The 22,634-nt window shown below is 42.4% G+C and overlaps 1 protein-coding gene across 1 annotated transcript in view; it reads right to left on the bottom strand.

The window, feature by feature from the left end:
- Positions 1-22,634, bottom strand: part of apbb1ip (amyloid beta (A4) precursor protein-binding, family B, member 1 interacting protein) — a 49,268-nt gene that overhangs the window by 4,824 nt on the left and 21,810 nt on the right. The window contains exons 4-10 of the mRNA XM_072679298.1: positions 22,154-22,503; positions 20,662-20,739; positions 15,206-15,365; positions 9,174-9,295; positions 6,365-6,439; positions 4,344-4,487; positions 3,706-3,816 (exon numbers count right to left, since the gene is read on the bottom strand). Coding sequence (XP_072535399.1) covers positions 3,706-3,816; positions 4,344-4,487; positions 6,365-6,439; positions 9,174-9,295; positions 15,206-15,365; positions 20,662-20,739; positions 22,154-22,503 — 1,040 coding nt within the window. The remainder of the gene's footprint in view (positions 1-3,705; positions 3,817-4,343; positions 4,488-6,364; positions 6,440-9,173; positions 9,296-15,205; positions 15,366-20,661; positions 20,740-22,153; positions 22,504-22,634) is intronic.

Here is a 22,634-nt window from a genome sequence, read left to right as displayed (position 1 = left end):
TGCTGAACAGCTGCAGGATGGAACAGATTTAGCATGTGGTGCGTAAATAACGGCTCTGTTTCAGCTACAGCCCGACAGCTGGACGTTCCTCTACAAAGCCAGTTCTTCAGGTCATTACAGAGGACTGGAAAGTGCTCTTATTAAGTGTCTGAAATGAAGACATGTAGGCCTGACCTGGAAACAGCTGGTCTAATGTTCAGTGCCTTAGTGAAAGTGTTTAAAGGGCCCAGATATGATGTTTGCCCTGTATTTCAGGTCTGTCCTGAGGTCCAGTTCTAATGTCTGTGTGGGTTTCTGCACTAAAACATCTCCATTTACCAGCCTGTAAAGCTTTAAAGCTGTTTGTAGAAACATCTGTTGTTTTAAAGTGATATAGAAATGAACCTGAACTTAGAATTAAAAGGCTGTGCCTTTAAGACTGAGGTATGTTAATGAGCTCTGTTCTCATTGGCTGCAAAGCTTCATTCAAAAAGCAATCCAGGCAGACACACATACATGCATACATGCACACATACATAGGCCTTATAACTTCACCATGAAAGGGCAGAGCTGACCTGCTGTAAAGGGAATATAGGTGGATATACATACATATACATACACACTATATGGACAAAAGTATTGGGACACCTACTTATGTATTGTTCCTTTCAAAATCAAGGTTTTAAAAAAGTGTGTCCTGCTTTTACTCAACTAGATTTTGTGAGGATTTGATTGCATTCAGCGTCAAGAGCGCTAGTGAGGTCAGAATGTTGGATGATCACCACCTTACTTTATCCCCAACTTATCCCAGAGTATTGGATGGAGCTCCACCATCCATCATTCCAGAGAACACAGAGTTCTTCCACTGCTCCACAGCTCAATGCTGGGGAGCTTTATACCCCTCTAGCCCACGCCTGGCATTTATCTGCTCCTGCAGAGAGTCCTATTCTATTGGAAATACAGTCTCTACAGAAGCTAGACAAGCTGTGTCAGCAATGGGCGCAACTTAAAGTAACAAATACTCCCATTAGGAAGGGTGTCCACAAACATTTGGACATCACAAAAACGGGTTGTTTTTGCAGACGCTTTGAAGCTTTAATAGTATTCACACAGTCCAACTTTTATAGACTGATATGGGGCCCATGAAGTCTACTGCCTCTTGCAAGATCTAAGTATTTGGCTTTTGCGTCTAACTTGGGTCGAATCTGGCCTCAGGCATCGTTTAGAAAGAAAAGAAAACTGCAGAAACTTTCACGTCCTTAAAAACTCTTTAATTTAGATCAGTCAGCATCTCTAGTTCTCAATTGCAAACCAGTACAGGCTAAATAAAGCAATGGCAGGAACTCTACTCAGACACCCACAACCAGCTGACCTTAACCAACTTTAACAGAGCACAGATGTATGCTCTCCGTCTGCGAGCCCAAAAACGGTATGTTATATGAAAGCGTGTTGCATTAATTACCAGTAAGCTTTAATTTTACACTGAAGGGTATTTAAGGGTCCATACTGTCCAATTAGCTTGTATAAATTCATACCGTCGCTTCATTTTACATGACCCTCTACAGTCCAACAGGCTATATTTGTTACCCTGCCTTTGAGACTGATTTACTGTGCTGTGAAAAAGTATTTGCCCATTATTATTTTTTTTATTACATTAATTGTATCCGATTTTTCACCCATTTTCTCCCCAGCTTGGACCCCCTTACGTACTCTCCCCTCCCATCAGGCACGTGATGCCCCTAAAATTAGTGAGGGCGGTCCAAACACCATGCAACGAAGCATCTGATTGGATGGTGCTAAAGACATGGAAATACCATGGAAAAACCATAAAATGCCATAGCGCCACCTACAGTACTGGAGCGCTACTGCCAAAGTAAATCTGTAGAGAGCAGACAAGCTTGTAAGCTCAGAAAAAGTGGGTTTAAATTTGAAAAACTCTCGTGAGCTCTGATTGGCTGAAAATATACATAGGCCTTAAGTTGCCCCTGTTCTAATTGGGTGTCCTGTGTTGTGGCTTGTTATACAAGTATTAGTCTAGGGTGAATATGTGGATCCTAGGAAAGGTGACGGTAATTCATTCTTTTACATTTACAGCATTTAGCTGACGCTCTTCTTGGAGATGGCGGTCACTCCAGATTTCGCATTTTAGTAAGTAATTAGTCTACTGGTTTCCAGTTTAGTCCAGATGTTACTTGATATTGGTACTGCATTTGATTGCCTTGTACTTGTACTCAGCAATAGCAAGGTTAAAGCCATCTATCTATGTTACACAGGTAGGAGAATGTACCCCCTGGAGTCTTGCCTAATAACTCTTACTGGTGTAGTGTGGTGTGCTTACCGGGCTGTGGAATCAAACCCTATCCTGACACTAGGAAGGTGAGTTTGTTGCCCAGTACACCAACCATCCCACAATTGCTTACTGACAGCCAGGAACCCAACAACGCCTTTCCCACGTCTTCCTCTCCAATAAATGTGCTACAGACTGAACGCAGGAACAACACCCCTCATCACTTCAATGTGAATGGGCGGGACTACACTGCTGTAGGCTGAATAAGTATAGTATGTAAATGCGTTTACATCATATGGGCGCTTTAAAGCTCCTGTAAAACTCTTACAAAACTTTATGCTGATAAATTACATTTTTGCTGTGCCAGACCTGGCTAGTGCGCCCCCTAGTGGTAGAAAATTCAGTTCCGCTGCATCTGAAGCTCCTCCTTAATTGATGAGTAAATAATGAGGATTTTTCCTCTATTATGTAGCAGTGGGTGGCGACCATTTGAATGTTAATGCCTCTATTGGTCATTTAAAGCAGAAAAGCCTCAGACTGGCTGCTTTTTTCCCTGCCCGTGCCTCAGCACGGTCATCATCATCATTTTTAAACGTGCTGAGAGAGGGCTAGAGAGCTGCTGATCCTGAGGCTGGGTGTACTCCTACATATCCTACTGCATATCCTACTGCAGCCATTGCTTCAGAATTTTAGGAGATGTGATAAAATCATAATTAGGAGACGCCCAAGTGAATTACAGAGAACACATGGAGGTTAGGCCTACCGAAGAGACCAGTCTGTTTTAGTGATGGGAGCCCAGAGTTTGGTCAAGTAACATCAACCTAATCATGATGCTACATAATTAGTCTTCAAATAATCAACACTGACACCAGTTATGCAGCTCGGACGAGGGCCTGTAACACCGGCAGCCGTAGCGGCCGGACCCCCTGTGTTAATTTAAAGGGAAAGGTAGATTAAACTAGCTGAGTTAGGAAGGTTGAACATCCTGTATTTGAAGGTTGAACCCGTATTCGAATTCGACCCATTGTTCAGAATGGGGGCACGTGCACTTCGAGCACTTAAATTAAAGCCATATTGAGACACAGAAAGCCATAGTAGATCATGTGACTACAAATTTACACAGAGAAAGGCAGGCAGCCAGTCTTTTGGTATGCTAAATGCTAAAGCCAGGTTACCTCAGCTAGCGTTACCTGCCTAGCCCTGTACAATATATTTTTATATTTTTATATGTATATTTCAGCTTGAAAACAGCCGGATCACAGTGGGTGAAAGATGCCGTATGTATTAATGGATCTTAATAAGTCATTTACATAAGCTTTTTTAAATATTTTGCAGTCTAGTGTCACTAGATGGGGGATGAGGGGTGTCTTGAAAGGAGGGGTGGCCTAGAAAAATACTCTCCAGGCCTCCCTATCAACAGTTCAGAGCAGTACACCCACCTTGAGCATGAAGCAGAAGTCAGTAGGAGCTTTGTACTTGGTTTTGTACTCTTTGCAGTAGTAAACATTCATGTTGTCAAACTGCACCAGGCACACCATGTCCCGGGATGACTGTGGAGGTGGAGGGGGACGGGGTGGAGAGGGCATAGAGAGAGAGAAAACAGAGGCAGGCAGATCAACAAGCTGGGGATTCATTTAAAGAAACATTAGTATGCAACGGCACAGAGAGGAAGAGATCAACATCACGGAGAAACAATGATTTAGAAACACAGAATGGTGCGTTTGTAAGATCTGTTTCCATACGATGAAAGAATGAAAGATGTAAGTGATTATAGCAGGCCTGTGGTGTGTCTGAGGGTAGGCTGTATTTTTAGAAGGCTAAAGTGGGAGGCCGGACCAGAGCACACAATCCTGGTCATTCAGTTTACCCTGAAACTGGGCCAGATTTGAGCCTTTTTTCACGCCTCTCAGAGGTGATTACTACTGAATTTATGCTGGACTGAACACAGAGACTCACGCTGGGCTCCATATCTAGGCTTTGTGTGCGTGTGTATGTGTGCATATGTGAGGATAGAGAGAGGATAGAGTCTATGTGAGTGAGTGTGGTACACGTTCTCTGTCCTCTCTGGCATGCTGACCTTGGTCTTCCCCTTGGGTAAGTAATACATTCCAGAGGCCCGCAGCAGGAAGTAGCGCTGTTTCCAGGCCTTTTTTCCCTCCTCCTTCAGGTACAGCACCCCCTCCAGGTCAGGAACGATTACAGACGTCCCGCAGAAGTTCTCCTACACAACAGAGGACACATGGAGGTTAGATCAGTCTGTTTATAGCAAGTAATACCAACCTAATCGTGATCTGAAAGCATCTTCAGATAAGCAATACTGAAACCAGTTATGCAGCTCGGACTAGGGCCTCGGACTATTAGACCCCTTATATCATGATGCATGCAGAAGTAGTACAATTAAAACTATTAAAGGGAGTTCAATAGTGTTTAACAGAATTAAATAGGATGTAAACAAGGGTCATTCAGAGTGGGTTTGGGGTGAATTGCTCCATTTTAGAGAAATTGGTAAATGGAATCAGACGTCTGGAAAGTTCAAGGTCCCTAAAAGCTCCCTCACAAACGTTATTAGGTTTAATGGTTATGAAAACACCACCCAATGACTGAGCAACTGTTTGACCCTAGTTTTGAGAAGACTTCGGTCTAAAATGCATTCATGGCGGAGGGATATATGGACATACTGGGCGTTGTAAGGCAAAATAGTCCCCAAAGAAAACGCCTTTTTTACGATTTACCACTACTTTACCATCATCAGCATTACATAGAAAACTCTATCTAGCTTCTATCTAGTCTAGCTTCACTGGTGGGTTTGGATAGCAAGCAAAGTGTCTATATTTGCCTTGTAGTCTTGATGACTATAAAATTTTGAACCATGAAACTGCCTATCATGCTCTTTCTGCATGTTTCCTTTTGTACCTAGAGATCCCGACGTCCAGTCATAATGTTAGTGGGGGTTTATGTACAAAATCAGTCAGACTTTATTTTTATAAGACCCTTTTTCAAGAGCTGTGATTGGCTGTTCTCTACTGTGCCTCGTTCCAAAGGCAGGCTGGGCTGAAACACTCCTTATGACTCTTAATGAGAGTGACTGGGCCGAGTTTAACTGCTGTAGACTCCCCACGGATCCATGGAACCAAAAATGGTTCTTCTATGCCATTGTTCAATGGCCATTTGGGCCATTTTTGTGGCCTTGTTTTGGTAGCTGATTTAACTCATTGCATCAGGTTTCTGTGACCAATCACAGTCAAGGGGAGGTCTCAGTATAAGCAAGTGTTTAAGAGTTGGAAGCTGGAAAACACTTAATGCACTTATACCACAAGTATTTTTTTGGTTTTGCTTTAAATCATATATTATGGATGTCCAAATGTTTGTGGACACCCCTATTAATGAATGCATTCAGCTACTTTAAATTGCACCTGTTACTGACACAGATGTGAAGCCAATAGAGTAGGACTTTCTGGAGCAGGTAGACATAAACCTATTGGCACCATGCTGCCTAATAATGCCAGGCATGGGCTAGAGGGGTATAAAGCCCCCCAGCACTGAGCTAAGGAGCAGTGTAGGAAGTGTGTTCTCTGGAATGATGGATGGTGGAGCTCCATCCAGTACTTTTGGAAAGAGTTGGGGAGTTGGAGATGAGGTGGGGTGGTGATCATTCAACATCCTGACCTCCCTCACACTTTTGTCATTGAATGCAATCAAATCCTCACAGCAATATCCCTCCAAAATTTAGTAGAAAGCCTTCTACCCTGGATAGTAGAGACAGTTTCTCCAACAGAGGCAGGATGCACTCTTGTTAATGCCACTGACTTCAGAGGAATAAATGCATAAGCAGGTGTCCCAATATTTCTGTCCATATTGTGTACACATGTTAAATTTAATGACTGATTTTGTTGACAATGGACAGTTGTTGAGCAAACAAGACTATTAAAGGAAGACTTGGATTCCAGTCTTATCAGGCATGTAAGCAATGCTAACAGCTCATTAGCTCCAATTCAGGTTCAGCAATATTAACATCAAAGCATTCCTTTAACCTCCTGCTGTCAATAACAGAACGTCTGTCCTTCTTACAGGAGCGATATGAAGGGAAAGTCCACGTACCTCCAGAAGTAGCTCCTTATCTTTGTCTTTCATGTCCGAAAGTGACTTCTTATCCTTCTTCCACATATAGAAGTTCTACAGAGAAAAGCATTAATCAACATGATGTCACCTCAGTGTACCAACTGTGAAGCATGGAGGTGGAGATGTCATGGTTAGGAGCTGCTTTTCTGCAGCAGGACCTATAGAGCTCTCCAACATAGAATACACCAGGAATCCTTTATTGTATCAGAGGGCACTCAAGGGAAATGTGAGACCATCTGTTCAAAAAACTGAAGCTGAAACGTCACACAGCTGAAAGAATTCTGCATGGAGGAGTGGGAAATACGCTCTCGATGTCAGAGACTGGTAGTGGTTGTTTTAGCCAAAGGAGAACCTACATTGTGGGCCCAACTTACACCCTCCGCAAGACGCGTCGTGAAGCTCATTGCTATCTTACACCTTGCCAACAGTCTATTCCCCCGCCTTCTGCCTGTGTCGTTTACATAGCTACACTGCTTGTGAATATATCTACGCTGAATATACGCGTGGTGGTCTCGAGATGAGGGGTGTTCAGGTCACTTTCTGGAGTATTGTTGTGTATCTTGGCAGCGGAAACACAGCAGGAGCTCCACTGACTGAAAACAGCCTAGACAGACATTCGTCAACAGTCAGACGTTCGTTGCTATCTTGGCAGTGAATTGTCAACACAGGCACGTGCAGCCCGACGCTCGTACACCCCCCCCCCCCACGCTTTATACCCCTGAAATAGCAACCCGCCAAGGTCAGTCAGACCGCACCTGGCTCTTAAAGGGGTCAGCAAGAGACACGCTGGTTTATTACTGCACGTTACGCCCAAAAAAAACACACCCATGATTTAATAAGAGACTTGGTACATGACTTTTTTGCGTTTTGAGCCGCACAAGGCGAACTTTTTCCGTCGTTACCATAGCAAAGACACACCGACACGCCCCCTAAATCAAGCTGCACGGTGCACAGTTGACGGCTCGCCTAAAGATCGCTATACTAGGGTCCTGGGTGTCCTAACATTTGTCCTCACAAAAAAATTAAATATCTACCAAAGATTTCTTCAGCTGGATGTGATTAGTTCCATCCTTCATCCCTTGAAATTGTTCAAATGTCCAGATGTTTAAATCATATGTTTTCATGTGGTTAAATAAGCACGTGTTCAGGCAATTTCAGGTGTTTCTAATATTTGGCTATAGTATGTTTTGGCACCATGACAACCCCACTGATAACTTGCTCCAGTGTTTGGTCATTTCGGTCAGTGTTACTCTTATAACTCCTCCCAGTCTTATCAGGCCGGTCAGTCTTACAGCACATAGAATCACCCTCATGTGCAAAATGAACGCTCCGTCACTTTTTCCACCCCTTCCTCCACAGCCTCCTACATGCAGGTCTGCGGCTGCTGACAGCCCAGAAGAATTAATAATCAAAGATTACGAAGGTCTATGTTATGATAATAAACACTGCTGAATCCTTTGTTTCTCAGCCTTTGCAGGGCGAACATGTGGGCCACAGTCTTTATCCAAGAGCTTCATAATTATTGGAAAACAAAGATATCGACCACATGGCAGAGAGCAAGAAAAATGGAACGATAGCTGTAGAAAAACAGAGGAGCAGCCAAGAAAAATGGAAGCTCTCTTTGCAGCGAATGTGGTGTGTTTACTGAGACTAAGAAGTACAGTATCTCATCAGCTGTAGATAACGACAAGCACAAATACAGAGGAAAAAGATGGTAATGTAAGATAAAGATATATATAGCAAATATGGCAGATATGAATTATATTTTATTGTATTTTTAAATGCATTTGTTGAATTTCCCTTTTAAATTTTTTTTTTCTCATTTGGTACTGCCAGTTAACCCACCCAATCAAAGCTCCCACTAGCACTGTCAATTCTCCTGACACTAGGAGGGTAAGGCCTCGTCTCATCCGATACATGCAAACCAGCCACCTCACCCAGGGTTCATCCAGGGTGCCATTCAAGCTAGAACCACCACTGGTTGAATTTGTAAAATTCAGATGAATAAATGGGTAAATGAGCCAGTAGTTCAGTGATAAGTCAGGGGAATCAAAAAAACGGAAGGTTGTGGGTTCAAATCCCAGCATTGAACGGGTTTTTCTGATTGTGGCCTTAAGAAAGGCACTGAAAACCCCCAACTGCTCCAGATAACACTAATGACACTGCACTGCTTTTAGACTGGGGAAGCAAAATGACTCAGGTTAACTAAATAAAAATGACAGTTTGTACAGAAGAGTGAATAGGGGGTTTGCACAGGGGGCCATACACGATTTTTACATGAATAAAATTCTGTATATTAACAGAGTTATTGTCTGTGTTTGTGTATATTTAACTTTTATGGTACTTATTTTATATTTACTTGTATATTTTTTTATATTTGGTGAACTATCTGAGCTGTGAAAGGCTCATTCATGCCTTCTGTCCGTAATCTGCATTCATTTCGTCCATATTTGTGCACATTATCTGAAAGCATACGGATACGGATGGAACACCTTTGTGGTAGTACATTATGACGGCCTCCTCCACCGTCGCCATGTTTGTTGTGATCAGAAACCTTCCACTTAAAGGACACATAGAAGTATGTGGGCAGTGACGGCCCCATGGTTTGATACAAACGTCTTCATTTTCATACCTACAGTGAGTTTTAAGGCAGCGTAGCCAATAGTTTAAGCAAATCTGGACCACTGCCTTACAGACCTGATGAGGTAGACATTCGTTCTTTACAGGTAAATCGGGGGGTAGAGAGTCAAGCATCTTGTAGGAGATCAAGAGATCCAGAGAAACGTACCTGTGGGTTTTTGAAAACTTCGTACTTGTCTTTCCTCTCCTGAAACAGAACTTTGTTCTCGCTGTCTCGTGTCCACGCTGACAGAGGTTCCACCAGGTTCTCATGGTCTTCAAAGCCGCGTTCTGTGAAGAGGGGTCAAACTTGGGTCACTGTCCAGGGCTTTAAGGAAACAACAATAGCACTCGCCTCAAAGTACGGAAGTCCAGGCTTGCACAAGACTGTTGCTGCTGCTTTTAGCTGCACTGTTATAAATGAAGATGCTTTAAGTAGTTGTTTGAACGACGCTCTAGAAGAACCACTTTTGGCTCCGTAAAGAGCCATGTTTGATAATAGAGATGTGAGAGTGAAGAACCTTGAAATGGGTAAACAACCTTTGAAAATGAGGCTTCTTTATGTATTTTCATGTATTTTTATGTATTTTTTATAAATGTTTTAATGTATTTTTTATGGATGCATGGAACGAAAAGTGATTCTTCATGGCATTGTTCAAAGAACCATTTGAGGCACCTTATATTTGGCTCATAGAATCAGTTTGCAGCCTCGGCGAGTCATGAAAAGAACTGTAGTAAGTGCCCATAGCTAGAGGAAAGTGTGTGATTGGTTTATGGTGCTAGTAAACATCACAAAATACTCCATAGCCTAATTAATTAAGCAGTTTCTTTGTGTAAATCTGGTGAATTTACACCAATAATTAACTTGGTAACATCCATAACACAGCCTAATAAAACTTGGCATAGTGACAGCAGGTCTTTATAAGCCTGCAAGCCTTTGTTGTCTGTCAGCCCACCCCAGTGCTGCGGTAGCTAATGCGTGTGTTAAAATGCCTTCAGGATTTTAGTTTCTGAATGAAAGGCCACATGCATCGATTAAACCGGGTTTGACTGAGGCTGCCGGTGGTCTTTGGTGGGACGTGAGCTTGCCTGAGTGAACGCAGTTAGGATTTTTCGGCATATGGCCGTGTGTATGGTGCGCACATGCATGCAAACAAAGCAGTGAAGAGCCGTCTGTCTCCACAGGAAGAAGCCCAGTCGATGTGTGTGGGCAAATCCACTTCACTCTAAGAGATGTTAGAGATATCACTCAACAGCGCCGCCTCGATGCACTCATAAAAATAATGGTGCTACAAAGGGGTTCTATAAAAGAACCATTGTTGGTTCCATAAAGAACCATTTTTGTAAAAGAGCTGTAGGTATGAAGAACCTTTCAATTGGTAAAGAACCTTTATATGACTTCTTTAAACCTTTAAAAGGGTTTCTCAGGGCTTCGAGTGGCTCAGCAGTCTAAGGGGGGATGGGGGGTCACGTGTTTGAATCCTAAGCCATGCCACTTTGCCATCAGCGGCCGGAGTCAGATAGAGCACAGTGTCGGCTGCCTGGCTGCAATGGAAAAGAGGCTGTGTCTGGCTCACATGTATCTGATGGAGTCCTTTCTTTCCTAGTGTATAGAGCATTGATAGCTGGGAGAGATAAGTACAGGTGGGAATTGGCAGAATTAAATTGGGAGAACAATTTGAAAAAAAGGGTTCTTCATGTATATCTCTTTTATAAAAATGGTTCTTTATAGAACCAAAAATGGTTCTTCAGTGGCATCACTCAAAAAACCCTAAGTAGCACCTTTATTTTTATCTTTAGTGTGGCTACGAAAACCATTGAACCAGCAGTGGTGGTTCAACGGTTGAGCTCCGGGCTATTGATGACAGGGTTGTGGGTTCGCTACCCGGGATCGGCAAGCTGCCACTGTTGGGTCCTTAAGCAAGACCCCATAAGGCCCAAAGAAATATTTAGCTGTACATAGTACAGAGACAAATACTTGCACCTATCCTACATAGGGGCTTAATAACACATGCATTAGCACACAGTTTAAAGTATTAGATCTTTTAAAGGAACTTTTGGCAGTTCCTCAGTTTGAAACTGTGAAGGAACCTTTTAAGGTGCTTTGAGGAACCTTCAACAAACCCTTTTCTCCTAGAAGCCTTCTTTTGAAAGTACCTTAAAGCACTTCCCCCAGTTTCAAAGTGAGGAACCACCAAAAGCTACCCAAGGATCTTCTTGTTTTAACAGTGTGCTTGCCCCGACCCGTGACATCTATGCTGTGACAGTTTTCTACAAACACACGTATCGTTACACCCCTAATACACATCTCAACATCTCAAGTATCTCAATAGTAGCAGCAGCAGATCATGCTAGTACAATTAGCCACATCTTATTACACATTTATAACCACATAATAGAGAATGTGGTTTTACAACTACTGGGATACATTTTAATTCCATGTTATTACATTCATCAAAGCTGAAATTGATACACATGTATTTACACATGTAAGCTGTACAGCTCTAACGCATCTGGAACAACATTGTTGTTGTGGGTATTATTAATGTGTAATTACACAGTTATTACAGACACTTAATATAAAGCAGCATTTGTATCTTTTCATGTGCATCAATTATATACGTGTTATAAGATGAGGCTAATCACATGTGTATAACTGCTGATTTTCCTGTTCCTACTGCTGAGATGTACTAAAGCTGTTGTGTATAATTACATACGCTATACCTCTGTAATGCTTCTGTAGCAGTTAATAACTCACCAGTAGTTACACTGTTATTACATGTCTGTTAATGTGTAACTACACAATTATTAGAGACATTCAACAAAAAGTGGGACCAAAAGGCATTGTATTATCATGAGGGCCCTATCGACTAAAACCTAATGGCGGCCAGAGCTGCGTAAACAGATGGTAAACACATGAAGGGATAATGGCAGAGCAGCTGGAAGGAAAAGAAGGGATCTAGATCATAAACACACATTTGCTTATGGCAGAGAAATTAGCCAACAGTGTCCAATACAGTAAATTAAAGCCAGGTGGCACTTTTGTGTGTGTGTGTGTGTGTGTGTGTGTATGTGTGTGTGTTCAGTCATGCTGTCATCAGGCCAGTAAAACAAACTCCCTCACCTTTACCAAATCCCAGCACAACCACAAACCGTTGCGGAAGTGTGTGCTGACATCTCTGTGTGTGTGTGTGTATGTGTATGTGTGTGGGGATGGAGGTTTTGGGGGATGTGGATGAGTTTGTGGGTCTGGGTGTGTGTATGTGTGTGTTGGGGGAGGGGTGGGTTTGATGGAGGTATTGGGGATATGGATGAGTGTAGATGGGTATTTGTGGTCTGGGGGTATGAGTGGGCGGGTGTGGGAGTGTGAGTGGGTCTGGGTGTGGGTGTAGGTGATGGGTGTGTCTGTTTTTTGGCCCACCTGTACAGTGCCCTCCAGAGATGTTGGCAGCCCTGGGAAATATGAGTGAAATTGGCTGTATAAACATTTTTACTGCTCTTTTTACTGATCTTTTGATGTTTATAAATATTATAAATAATAATCTAATAGTTGTTTGAAGTTCAGTGATTGAAAAATATCTTATATGTGTAAAAATATTTCTAAAATCTAAATTAGCTTTTAAAAGTTGACCACTTATAGGCTCTTATAGGGAAAGGCCAGAGACACACTGATTGGTTTATTGTACGTTATGCCCAAAACACACCTATGATTAATTAAGAGACTTAGTACATGACTTTTGCACGTTTTGAGCCATGGAGTGTGTTGTGTTATGCTGGTCTTCTAAAGTAGCAGACTAAAGTAGCTTTACTTTAGGACTATGTCAGGCATTAGTTTGTTTCATGATGATGACTTGCTCTTGTTTGTATATTTATATGGGTTGAACAATATTTCTGGCTTACTTTAGGACTGTACTTTAATACTTTCATCATTATTACAGCCTACATCTCTTCAATATTTTAAAAATTTTGCTGAATGTTACTGAATGTAAGTGAACATTCTTATGCTAAATGCAGGTTTCCTTGATTACAGCCAGCTTACCTTTGCTGTTAGGATTGTGTTGTTGCAGTCATTCAGTCAAAATGTAAAGTCTTGCACCCATGAAATGTCCATGGGCTTCAGAAAATTATAGTTTCTATACTGTAAACAAGATACACTATATGGCCAAAAGTATTGGGACGTCTCCGCATTTACTGTTTCTTCCTAAATCGCGTGCATTTAAAAAGAGTTTATCCAGCTTTTGTTGGAGTAAGTGTCTCCACTGTTCAGGGAAGAAGGCTTTCTACTAGATTCTGGAGGTGCACTGCTGTGATGATCTGATTGCATTCAGCGACAAGAGCGTTAGTAAGGTCAGGATGTTGGCTGATCATCACCCCACCTCATCCTAAACACCCATTCATCACTGTGAGAAAGACCAGAAAATACAGCAGTGATGTGCAACATTAGTTGAGCTGCTGAAAGAGGACATACCATATGTCTACACTGACCACAGCTGGAGAAGCACAGACTTTAGTTAGATCTTGAGGTCAGAACGTCTCTCAAGCTACAACCAGACACCACCTACAAAACCACAGGTTGTTTGTGAGGGAGGCCAAAAGAAAGCTTCTGTCAAGAAATAAACAAACTTGAGCGCCTACTTCACCCGATGATACTAGAACTTTCAGTGGGACTGTGTTCTTTGGTCAGATGAGACCACAATAGCGCTGTTTGGCAACAAACGCTAGATGTGGGTTTGCCTTAGACACCAAGATAGCCGTGCAGAAAAGTACCCCATACCCACTGTGGAGTATAGTGGTTAATGTGAGATGTTCTGGGGCTGGGTTTGTTGTTGTTGTTGTTGTTGCTGTTTTTTTGCTGAAGACTCTGGACAACATGTTTAGAGACATGGTCTCATAGACTCCATCAAGTTCCAGTAGATATTAAGTAAAACCAGACTGCCTCAGCCAGGAGGCTTAAACTAGGCCATGGGGTGCCAACACATGGGGCATTAATATTTGTCATGATTTCATTTTTTTAATCATTGTACTTTAATACTTGTCCAATTTGGTTAATATTTTGATTGTGTGTGTGTGTGTGAGAGAGTGTGTTTATACACACCAGCATGTGTGTGTGTTAAGTGAGGTTAGGTTAGGTTTATGGTTAGGGTCTGAATAGTCTACTTATTTATATATATATATATAAATATTTGTACACCTATACCCCTATTCAATTGTATCAGCTGATTGTGTGGCAGAAGTGCAGATAGGGGTCATATAATGGTCAGCAGCTTCAGGTAATGTTCACATCAACCATCACAATGAGGAATAATCATAGTGATTTTGAGTGTGTCATGATTGTTGGTGTCAGAAGGGCTGCTTTGAGCTCCTGGGCTTTTTAGCCAAGCAGCAGTTAGCAGCAGTTCTGCAACCCCTTGTTAATCAGAGAGGTCAACAGATAATGACCAGGCTGGTTGGAGCTGACAAAAAGGCTACAGTTCATTAATGGTGAGCAGAAAAGCATCAAAGAATGTACAACACATCCAACCACGAGGAGGATGAGCTACAACAGCCGAACACCACACCTGGTTTCACTTCTGTCAGCCAAGACCAGAAAGCTGAGGCTGCAGTGCTGAGGCACAGGCTCACCAACACTGGACAGCTGAAGACTGGAGAAACGTAGCCTGATCTGATGAATTCTGCTGAGGCTCGACGGTAGGGTCAGAATTGACATCTAACAGCATGAATCCATGAGTCCAACCAGTCCAGGCTGGTGGTGGAGGTGGATTAATGGTGTGGGGAAACTTTTCTTGGCGCAGATTAGACTTGAGTATGGTTGCTGACCATATGCTTCCCCTCTTGACCACAGTTTACCCATCTTCTAACGGCTACTTCACTACTAAAGTCTTATGAACTGGTTTTGTGAATGTGACAGCGAGTCCAGTGTTCTTCAGTGGCCTTACCAGTCAGATCTGAATCCAAAAGAACATCTTTGGAATGATTCAGAGCAAGAAGGTGCTTCTGAAACATCTGCAGGACTTGATGGAATCGCGTCAACCTGGACCAGAATCGCAAGAGCAAAAAGAGGCCCTACCCAGTTTCCGGCTGTTGTTCCTAATCAAGTACTTGATGAGTGTATGACTATATATATATTATATATATATAGATGATGACCTGGTACACCACATCCTGACAGGATATAAAAACAAATGTGTGTGTGAGTCTCACCTGTCTGCAGCTCCGGGTTGGTTTCGCACAGGCACCAGTCCACATTTCCATCGCAGTGTGTTTTCTCAAACAGGTTGTCCATCACATCTCTCACCGTCTGTCTCTCGTCCACCATCAAGGTCTTCGAGCTGCCGTCCGTTATCTCCACCTTCACTATCAACTGACCACAGCAAACAGCACTCACATCACACACTGCTCATATAAACACTGGACCGCCGCAGCAGCGCTTACATGAAACTTTACAGATGGTGAAGGTCGGGGCCAAGCTTGCTTCTTCCCTTATCTGCAAGTAATTCAGCTAAACCCATCCAAACCCTCCAGCAAAACGATGAATACAAATTCAGGATCATGTTGGCATGGTGATCTTCCCGTTTCATCCACTTAAAGTTAGGATAATATATAAGCTTTAATGTACATAAGAAGCAAATGCCATGATTCAGAGGTCACGTCCTCTATCAGTATCAGCAGGCATTACTCACTGTCACCTATTTAGTGGAAATGCTTGAGCTGGAGCGAGAAGAAAATAGCACCCATACATAGCTCCTCCCAACACTAGCAATGCTCCCTCCGATCAAGAAAGCCATCCACTGCCTCTTTTCGGACTGCTGCTGATGTGGCATTGCCAGGCAGCTAAGAGGAAGCACTGTGGCTGAATACTATGTCGGCCAACATCACTTAAGAGTGATACCGTCTGTCTCTCGTCCACCATCAAGGTCGTAGAGTGCCGGCCAACATCACTTAAGAGTAATAAGAAGAGAGAGTGGTTGGTGTGGTGCAACGGATAACACCAGTGAGCTACCACACCATGTAGGAGACTGGGGTTTGATCGATTCCCGGTCTGGGAAGTCCTTGGGCAAGACTCCTAACACTACACTTCTGTAATATGAGTAACTTTGTAAGTCGTTCTGGATAAGAGTGTCAGCTAAATGCCGGAAACGTAAATGAGAGTAATATAAATATAGCATAAATGGAGGCTGTACTTTGTCCTTTACATCCACCAAGTGATAGATGCACACAATATGCCAGGCGTGGGCTAGAGGAGTATAAAGCCCCCCAGCATTGATTTGTGGAGCAGTACAACTGAGGTGGGGTGGTGATCATCCAACATCCTGACCTCGCTAATGCTCTTGTTGCTGAATGCAATCAAATCCTCACAGCAATACTCCTTCAAAATCTAGTAGAAAGTCTTCTCCCCTGGACAGTAGAGACAGTTACTCCATCAAAAGCAGGATCAACTCTTTTTAATACCCTTGATTTCAGAAGAAGTGATGAATGAGCAGGTGTCCCAATACTTTTGTCCATATAGTGTATGTGACTTCTACACACAAATACAATTCAGGGTCTGACAGCTGTCCTGGTGATGGTGTTTCTGTGCTTCCCTTCATGAGCAGCCATGAACTTAAAGAGTTTCACCAAAATATTTAAAATCACAGTGAGAGTTGCCCTGGTATCAATGGGCCACAAAACCAAACTCCTGTGGATTTGGACAGTGCTGGAGAAAAAGCTCAGTTCCTCTCACTGGACAAAGCATGCCATTCATATACAGGCCATATACTTGACCAGAAGCTTCTGTAGAAACTTCAGAGAAGAGCCGTTACTGCAGAAATCTGCTTTCACCTTGGTTAGTTTCAGGAAGTCTCTGACATCACCTCTGAGAATAGCCAGGCCGCACCACAAAACCAACTGAGATGTTCGTTTGGTGCTAATCTCAACACTACTGCTGTGACTCTATTATCAGACTATCAGATAAGCATCGATTTGTTCTGTTTGACGGGGAACAAGAGCTCACTGACACAGACGTTGCTTTCCCATTGATGTTTGACCCTCTATGAACCCTGTGTTCTTCATCAATTACATATAAGACATCCCAATAATTGCTTTTCATGAAGACACACAGACCCTCCGTTATCTAGTATTACCTTTACTATGCTTGTGCATTGCATGGCATAGCAGTTACCTACAGCAACCAATTAGCAATACAATAGCAACCACCTATCAACACCCTAAAAACCACTAAGCAACTCCATAGCAACCACCTGGCAACAACATAGCAACCACATAGGATACAACAGTAACCATCTAGCAGCATCATACCAACTGCCTACCAACACCAAAGTGACCACATAGCAACCACCTGCAATGCCATAGAGACCACCCGGTAACTACTTTGCAACCACCAGGGATATTATAGCAAATGCCTAAGCAACACCCTAAAAACCACTAATCAACTCCACTGAAACCACCTGGCAACACCAAAACAACCACCTGAGATACAATAGTAACCATTTAGCAACATCATTCTAACCATCTACCAGTGCCATAGCAACCACCAAGCAACACCATACCAACCACCTGAGATACAAGAGTAACCATCTAGCAACAGCTTACCAACTGCCTACCAACACCATAGTGAGTGGCCACCTAACAACACCATAGCAGTCAGCTGAAACACCATAGAGACCACCTTGTAACTACCTTTTAACCATTAATACCATAGCAACTGCCTAGCAACCACTAAGCAGCACCCGAGCAACCACCTAGTAATAGCCTAGCAACCTTCAGGAAATGCACTTTTTAAGTTTACTAAGTTTATTAAATTATAAAATTAATTATAAATAAAATTTATTACACTTATCATAATTTTTCGTACCAAAAATAGTCATGCTAATGAAAGCTTTGCAAAGTCATCATGCAGAACCGCTAGCTTTTGCAAAAAGTAGCCTAATCACAGCAGAGTCTGCATATTTAAATTCAGTTTAGAAAAGTTTCTTTACAGCAATGGTTACTTCTGTTCTGATTTGAACTTATTTAATTATGATTAATTTATTTATATTTCTTATTTATTTAATTATTCTGTCTTACTTATTAAATCCTACTTTTTTATACTCTCATTTCTCCAAACTCCACTGATCCAATCACACCTAATTCAATGACTGCCTACTTGTCCGGCCTAACCTGATGGAAGACAGACCGCTGGGCTCCATTGCTACCAGCGTCAGACCAGCTGCCCACCCTCCTGCTAATGCTAATCTGCCTACCGACTATTATTAAAGTTTACATGGACTCATAGCTATCTGCCACTATTATTATTATGATTATTACCACCATTAACCATCATTACGTTCAGTACTCTTACCATCTCTAGCCTGATTATATTAGTTTTACTATATTATGATTATTATGATTATTATATTATGATATTATGATTCTGTTTTACACCTGAGCAGTAGAACAGTCTTTATGGTTGAGGAGGATGGATCCCCATTTTGAACCACCATCCACCCGGCTGATTGGGGGTCTTCGTGTTTTTTTTTTATTTGTTGATTTGTTGGTCTTCTGTCCTGTTACTGGATTCCTGTAAAGCTTTTGATGCTCTTTAAATCTTTTGGTCTTTTAATTTTCAGCGATTTTCTGTTAATATATTTTTTAATTATTTGTTCGTCTACCATCATTGATTTTAGTTGAAGCTGATTCGTTATTATTAGATATTTTTCCTCTTTCTGGCCTCGTTTGTTGTAAATGCTCGGCTCCACCGGAAATAAGGCTTCACCCTCAAAGTACTTCCGAGTAAAATAAAGGCTGACTGACAACTACAACCCTACGAGAGAAAGTTTCAGTGTGATGTTCAGCATTTGTTTCGTTATCCTCTCTCTAGTTGCCCCATCCTCCCCCAACCGACCCCACGCTGCACAGCACAGCCACACATGTAAACAGTTTCCACCCCATACCTCCCAGTTTCGGGGGTGTGGAGGAAACGTACATGTGGTATATCACCATCCTTGGGCAGACCGGATGACAGCACACATCAGTTCTTTTGATTAATGGCTTTCAGACAAAGACGAGTGTGCTCTACCAAAACATGAATCATTATGGGGTGTTTATACTTACAGTCCTCTGAGTAATACGATATAAATGACCCTGGAGATTGACTGGAAGGCCGCTAACAGTGAATGGAAGCTAGTGTGGAAAAGGTAGCATGATTGCATTAGCATACCTGCCCCATTATGTACCGTTAGTTGTGTAGCAACTGTAAAATAACCTCTGGGAAGGTTACATATACTAGTCTTTCTGTGCTAGCAATGACTGGAAGCTAGTGTGGAAGAAGTAGCTAGCATGATTGCATTAGCATACCTGCCCCATGATGTTCTTTCAGTTCTTTCAATTCCACACATTTTTTCTGTTTTGTTTTCGTTGTTGTTGTTTTTAGTGATATAAATCCTCTGGAAGATATTTTCAAGACTATATTACCCAAAAATGCTAAAGCTGCTAGCAATGAATGAAAGCTAGTAAGCATGATTAGCCTGTGTTACAGTCCACCGTGTTATTGTTGTTGTAAATTCTATATATATATATATTATCATTTTAGCATAGCAACTGCTCTTTATATTGTGTGAACAATTTCTTTGTTTGCGAAGTGCAGACCAAGGAAGGAGAACTGGGGGGCTTTGAGCTGATGGGACCCCATGGGACCCCAGGCAGAGGTTGAGCATAATTGGACCATCAGGAGGAGCATGAGCAGTGGTGGAGTGTGAACCTTCGTCACGAGAAGAAGAGGGAAGAGGAGTGGTTTTATAGTGGGTAGTAATGGAGAGGAGGAGTTTGGGTGTGGTCCTTCTCCCAAACATTTAGTTATTACATAACTCCAGAAAAAACAGAATTGGTTGTGTTTTTAACACCGGTATGCTGGTTAACCAGCATCAGACCAATGTAAACATGCATAAACCAACACTGCCTATGTTTTGAACACTGTTATGCTGGTTAACCATCACTAGACCAGCATAAACCAGCATAGACCAGTTCTAAACTCTGGTACCATCTTCAGACCAGCATAAACCAGCATTGGCTGTGTTTTAAACATTATTATGCTGGTCAACCAGCAGCAGATCAGTGGTAACCAGCATTGGGTTGTATTTTGAACACGGTATGGTGGTCAACCATCTCCAGACCAGTGTTAACTAGCACAAACCAGCTCTGGTTGTATTTTGAACATGGTATGGTGGTCAACCATCTCCAGATCAGCATAAACCAACATTGGGTGTGTTACATTATTATGCTGGTCAACCAGATCAGCGTAAACCAGCATAAACCAGCACTGATTGTATTTTGAATACTGGTACGGTGGTCAACCATCTCCAGACCAGAATAAACCAGCACTGGTTGTTTTTTGAATACTGCTATGCTGATCAACCATCTCCAGACCAGTGTAAACCAGCACTAACCAGTTTTTGAACACTGGTATGCTGGTTAACCATCACTAGACCAGAATAAACCAGCATTGGTTGTATTTTAAACATTATTATGCTGGTCAACCAGCACCAGGCCAGCGTAAACCACCACCGGTTGTATTTTGAATACTGGTATGCTGGTCAACCAGCACCAGGCCAGCGTAAACCAGTTAAGAGTTTTGAATGAAATGTTCTGTCAGCAACTTAAAGGAGATTAGATCCAATGCTCACCTTCTTCACTTTGGCCTCTTTCAGCTTTTCCAGGGCGAGTTTAATCTTCTCTGCTTTCATCTGGGCTTCTGCGTCCTCCTGAGGACATCAAAGGTCACTGTCAGCTCACATGTGCTACAGACTGCCTAGCTTTTATTATAGGCTGGTCTGCCAGGCTGGTTGTAAGACCACATCTGGCTCTCAGGGTGATATGGTGTGTACTGTATGTTCTATAGCAGGGATGGATGTCTAGTCTTATTTGTAAAGGAGCACCCATGATCTACTGTTTGAAGCCTGAGAGCAACTGATTAAAATAGTGGAATCAAGCGTTTAATCAACTTAGTTTAGTCACATTTCTTATTTCTGCATCTCAGTTTGGTCCACTATACACATTAGGTTGAGCCTTGAAGTCGTTAGTTAATGAGCTGAAGCTGAAACTTATTAAACATTGTGCAAAATGTTTAGTCTGTGGCTCCGCCCCCTCTATCTGTTTACTGTTTATTCCCATCTGTAAGTAAAAACGTCCCTATCACATGACCTTCCCAGACTGGTGGGCTTTCTACAACTGAGCTCTGAGCCCTGGCTGGAATCTGAACGTATCATCTCCTTGCACTCGTTGCACAGCAGTTAGACCGTAGGGCCGGTCTAGAGCTATGAAATTACACTACATAAAACAGCTCTGAGTGAAATACCTTTCTGTTTTTTTAGACACCGACATGTACATGACTTCACAGCTCTACGGTGGTGTAACTGTCTAAGCGCCTTCTAGTTAAGAGTCTCAGGAGATCATACGTTTGAATCCCAACAACACCACAGTCCTCCATGGTCAGGAGTCTGAGAATAGGAAGGCCTCCCACCTGTGTAACAGGGGGAGTTCCAACCTGTAGATGGGAATAAACAGTAAACAGCTTGAGGGGGAGGAGCTACAAACTGACCATCTTCCACAGTATTTAATCAGTTTCAGCTGCAGATCATTTACCAACGTTTTTGAGGCTCAACTCAAAAGCTCAAGTGTGTATTGTTGACCGAATTGAGATGCAGAAGTAAAAAATGTGAGTTAGCAGAACTTTTGACTCTGCAATCAGTTACTGTATCATTTTAAGTTGGCCTGGTTTTATATTTTTACAGTATTGAGACCATTCAAATGTGAAGAACTTGAAGTGAGCAAAGGGGAATTGGCGAAGTGCTGATATGATAAGATTGAGGTTTATATTTGATGTCTAATCAACAGAGGAAGTTGGAGATGTTGTGTATGGCATTTATTAGATAGAGGAAGGAGTCTGTATTCCAAATGCAAGGTCCATTCTATCAACAAGCATTTAACACGATGCTAAATTAGTGTCGAGTTGCTATCAACACTAAAGCCATTATAATAAACTTATCAGACTATTTGTCGTCTATTTGTGATAGTATCTACCCCATATTTAGCACACTGGTAAACTGTGACCCATGGTGGAGGTGTTATCTAGGACCAGCATGTCTAAATGTGTGCGTGACTTAGAAAGTCACTTACCGTACATAGTTTGGTGTTTACTGAAGGCGGAGGTGGTAGTGAAGTGTTAGCAGTGGAGAAAGACAGACTTGGGGCGTTACCAGCAGCGGGGCAAGAGGGTAATTCATTCTTAGGCTTGGAGGGCGGTGGGGCAGCAGGAGAAACGTGATGGGCATGAGAGGAATGAGTAGGTGGGGCAACGGGGGCAGCAGAGGCAAAGTGAGCTGCCGGAACTGTTACAGCCGTGGGTGGTCTGGGTTCTTTTACATCTCCTCTCTCTGCTGCAAACATCTCTTCCGTAGCGCTCAGGTCAGCCACTAGATCAGCCATTAAAGCATCCAGGTCATTGTCCTCCAGTTCGTTTAGGGATGCTGAGAAGAGAAGAGAAGGCTGATGTTCACCTAAAACTTACGATACAATGATCAGCCATAATATTAGTACCATCTGCTTAATATTGAGTAGGCCCCCCCTTATACCACCACAACAGATCTGATGATTTGAG

The sequence above is a fragment of the Salminus brasiliensis genome, chromosome 5 (genome assembly GCF_030463535.1).
Source record: "Salminus brasiliensis chromosome 5, fSalBra1.hap2, whole genome shotgun sequence".
Classification (NCBI taxonomy): Eukaryota; Metazoa; Chordata; class Actinopteri; order Characiformes; family Bryconidae; genus Salminus; species Salminus brasiliensis.
This window is presented reverse-complemented; position numbering and strand designations above follow the sequence as displayed.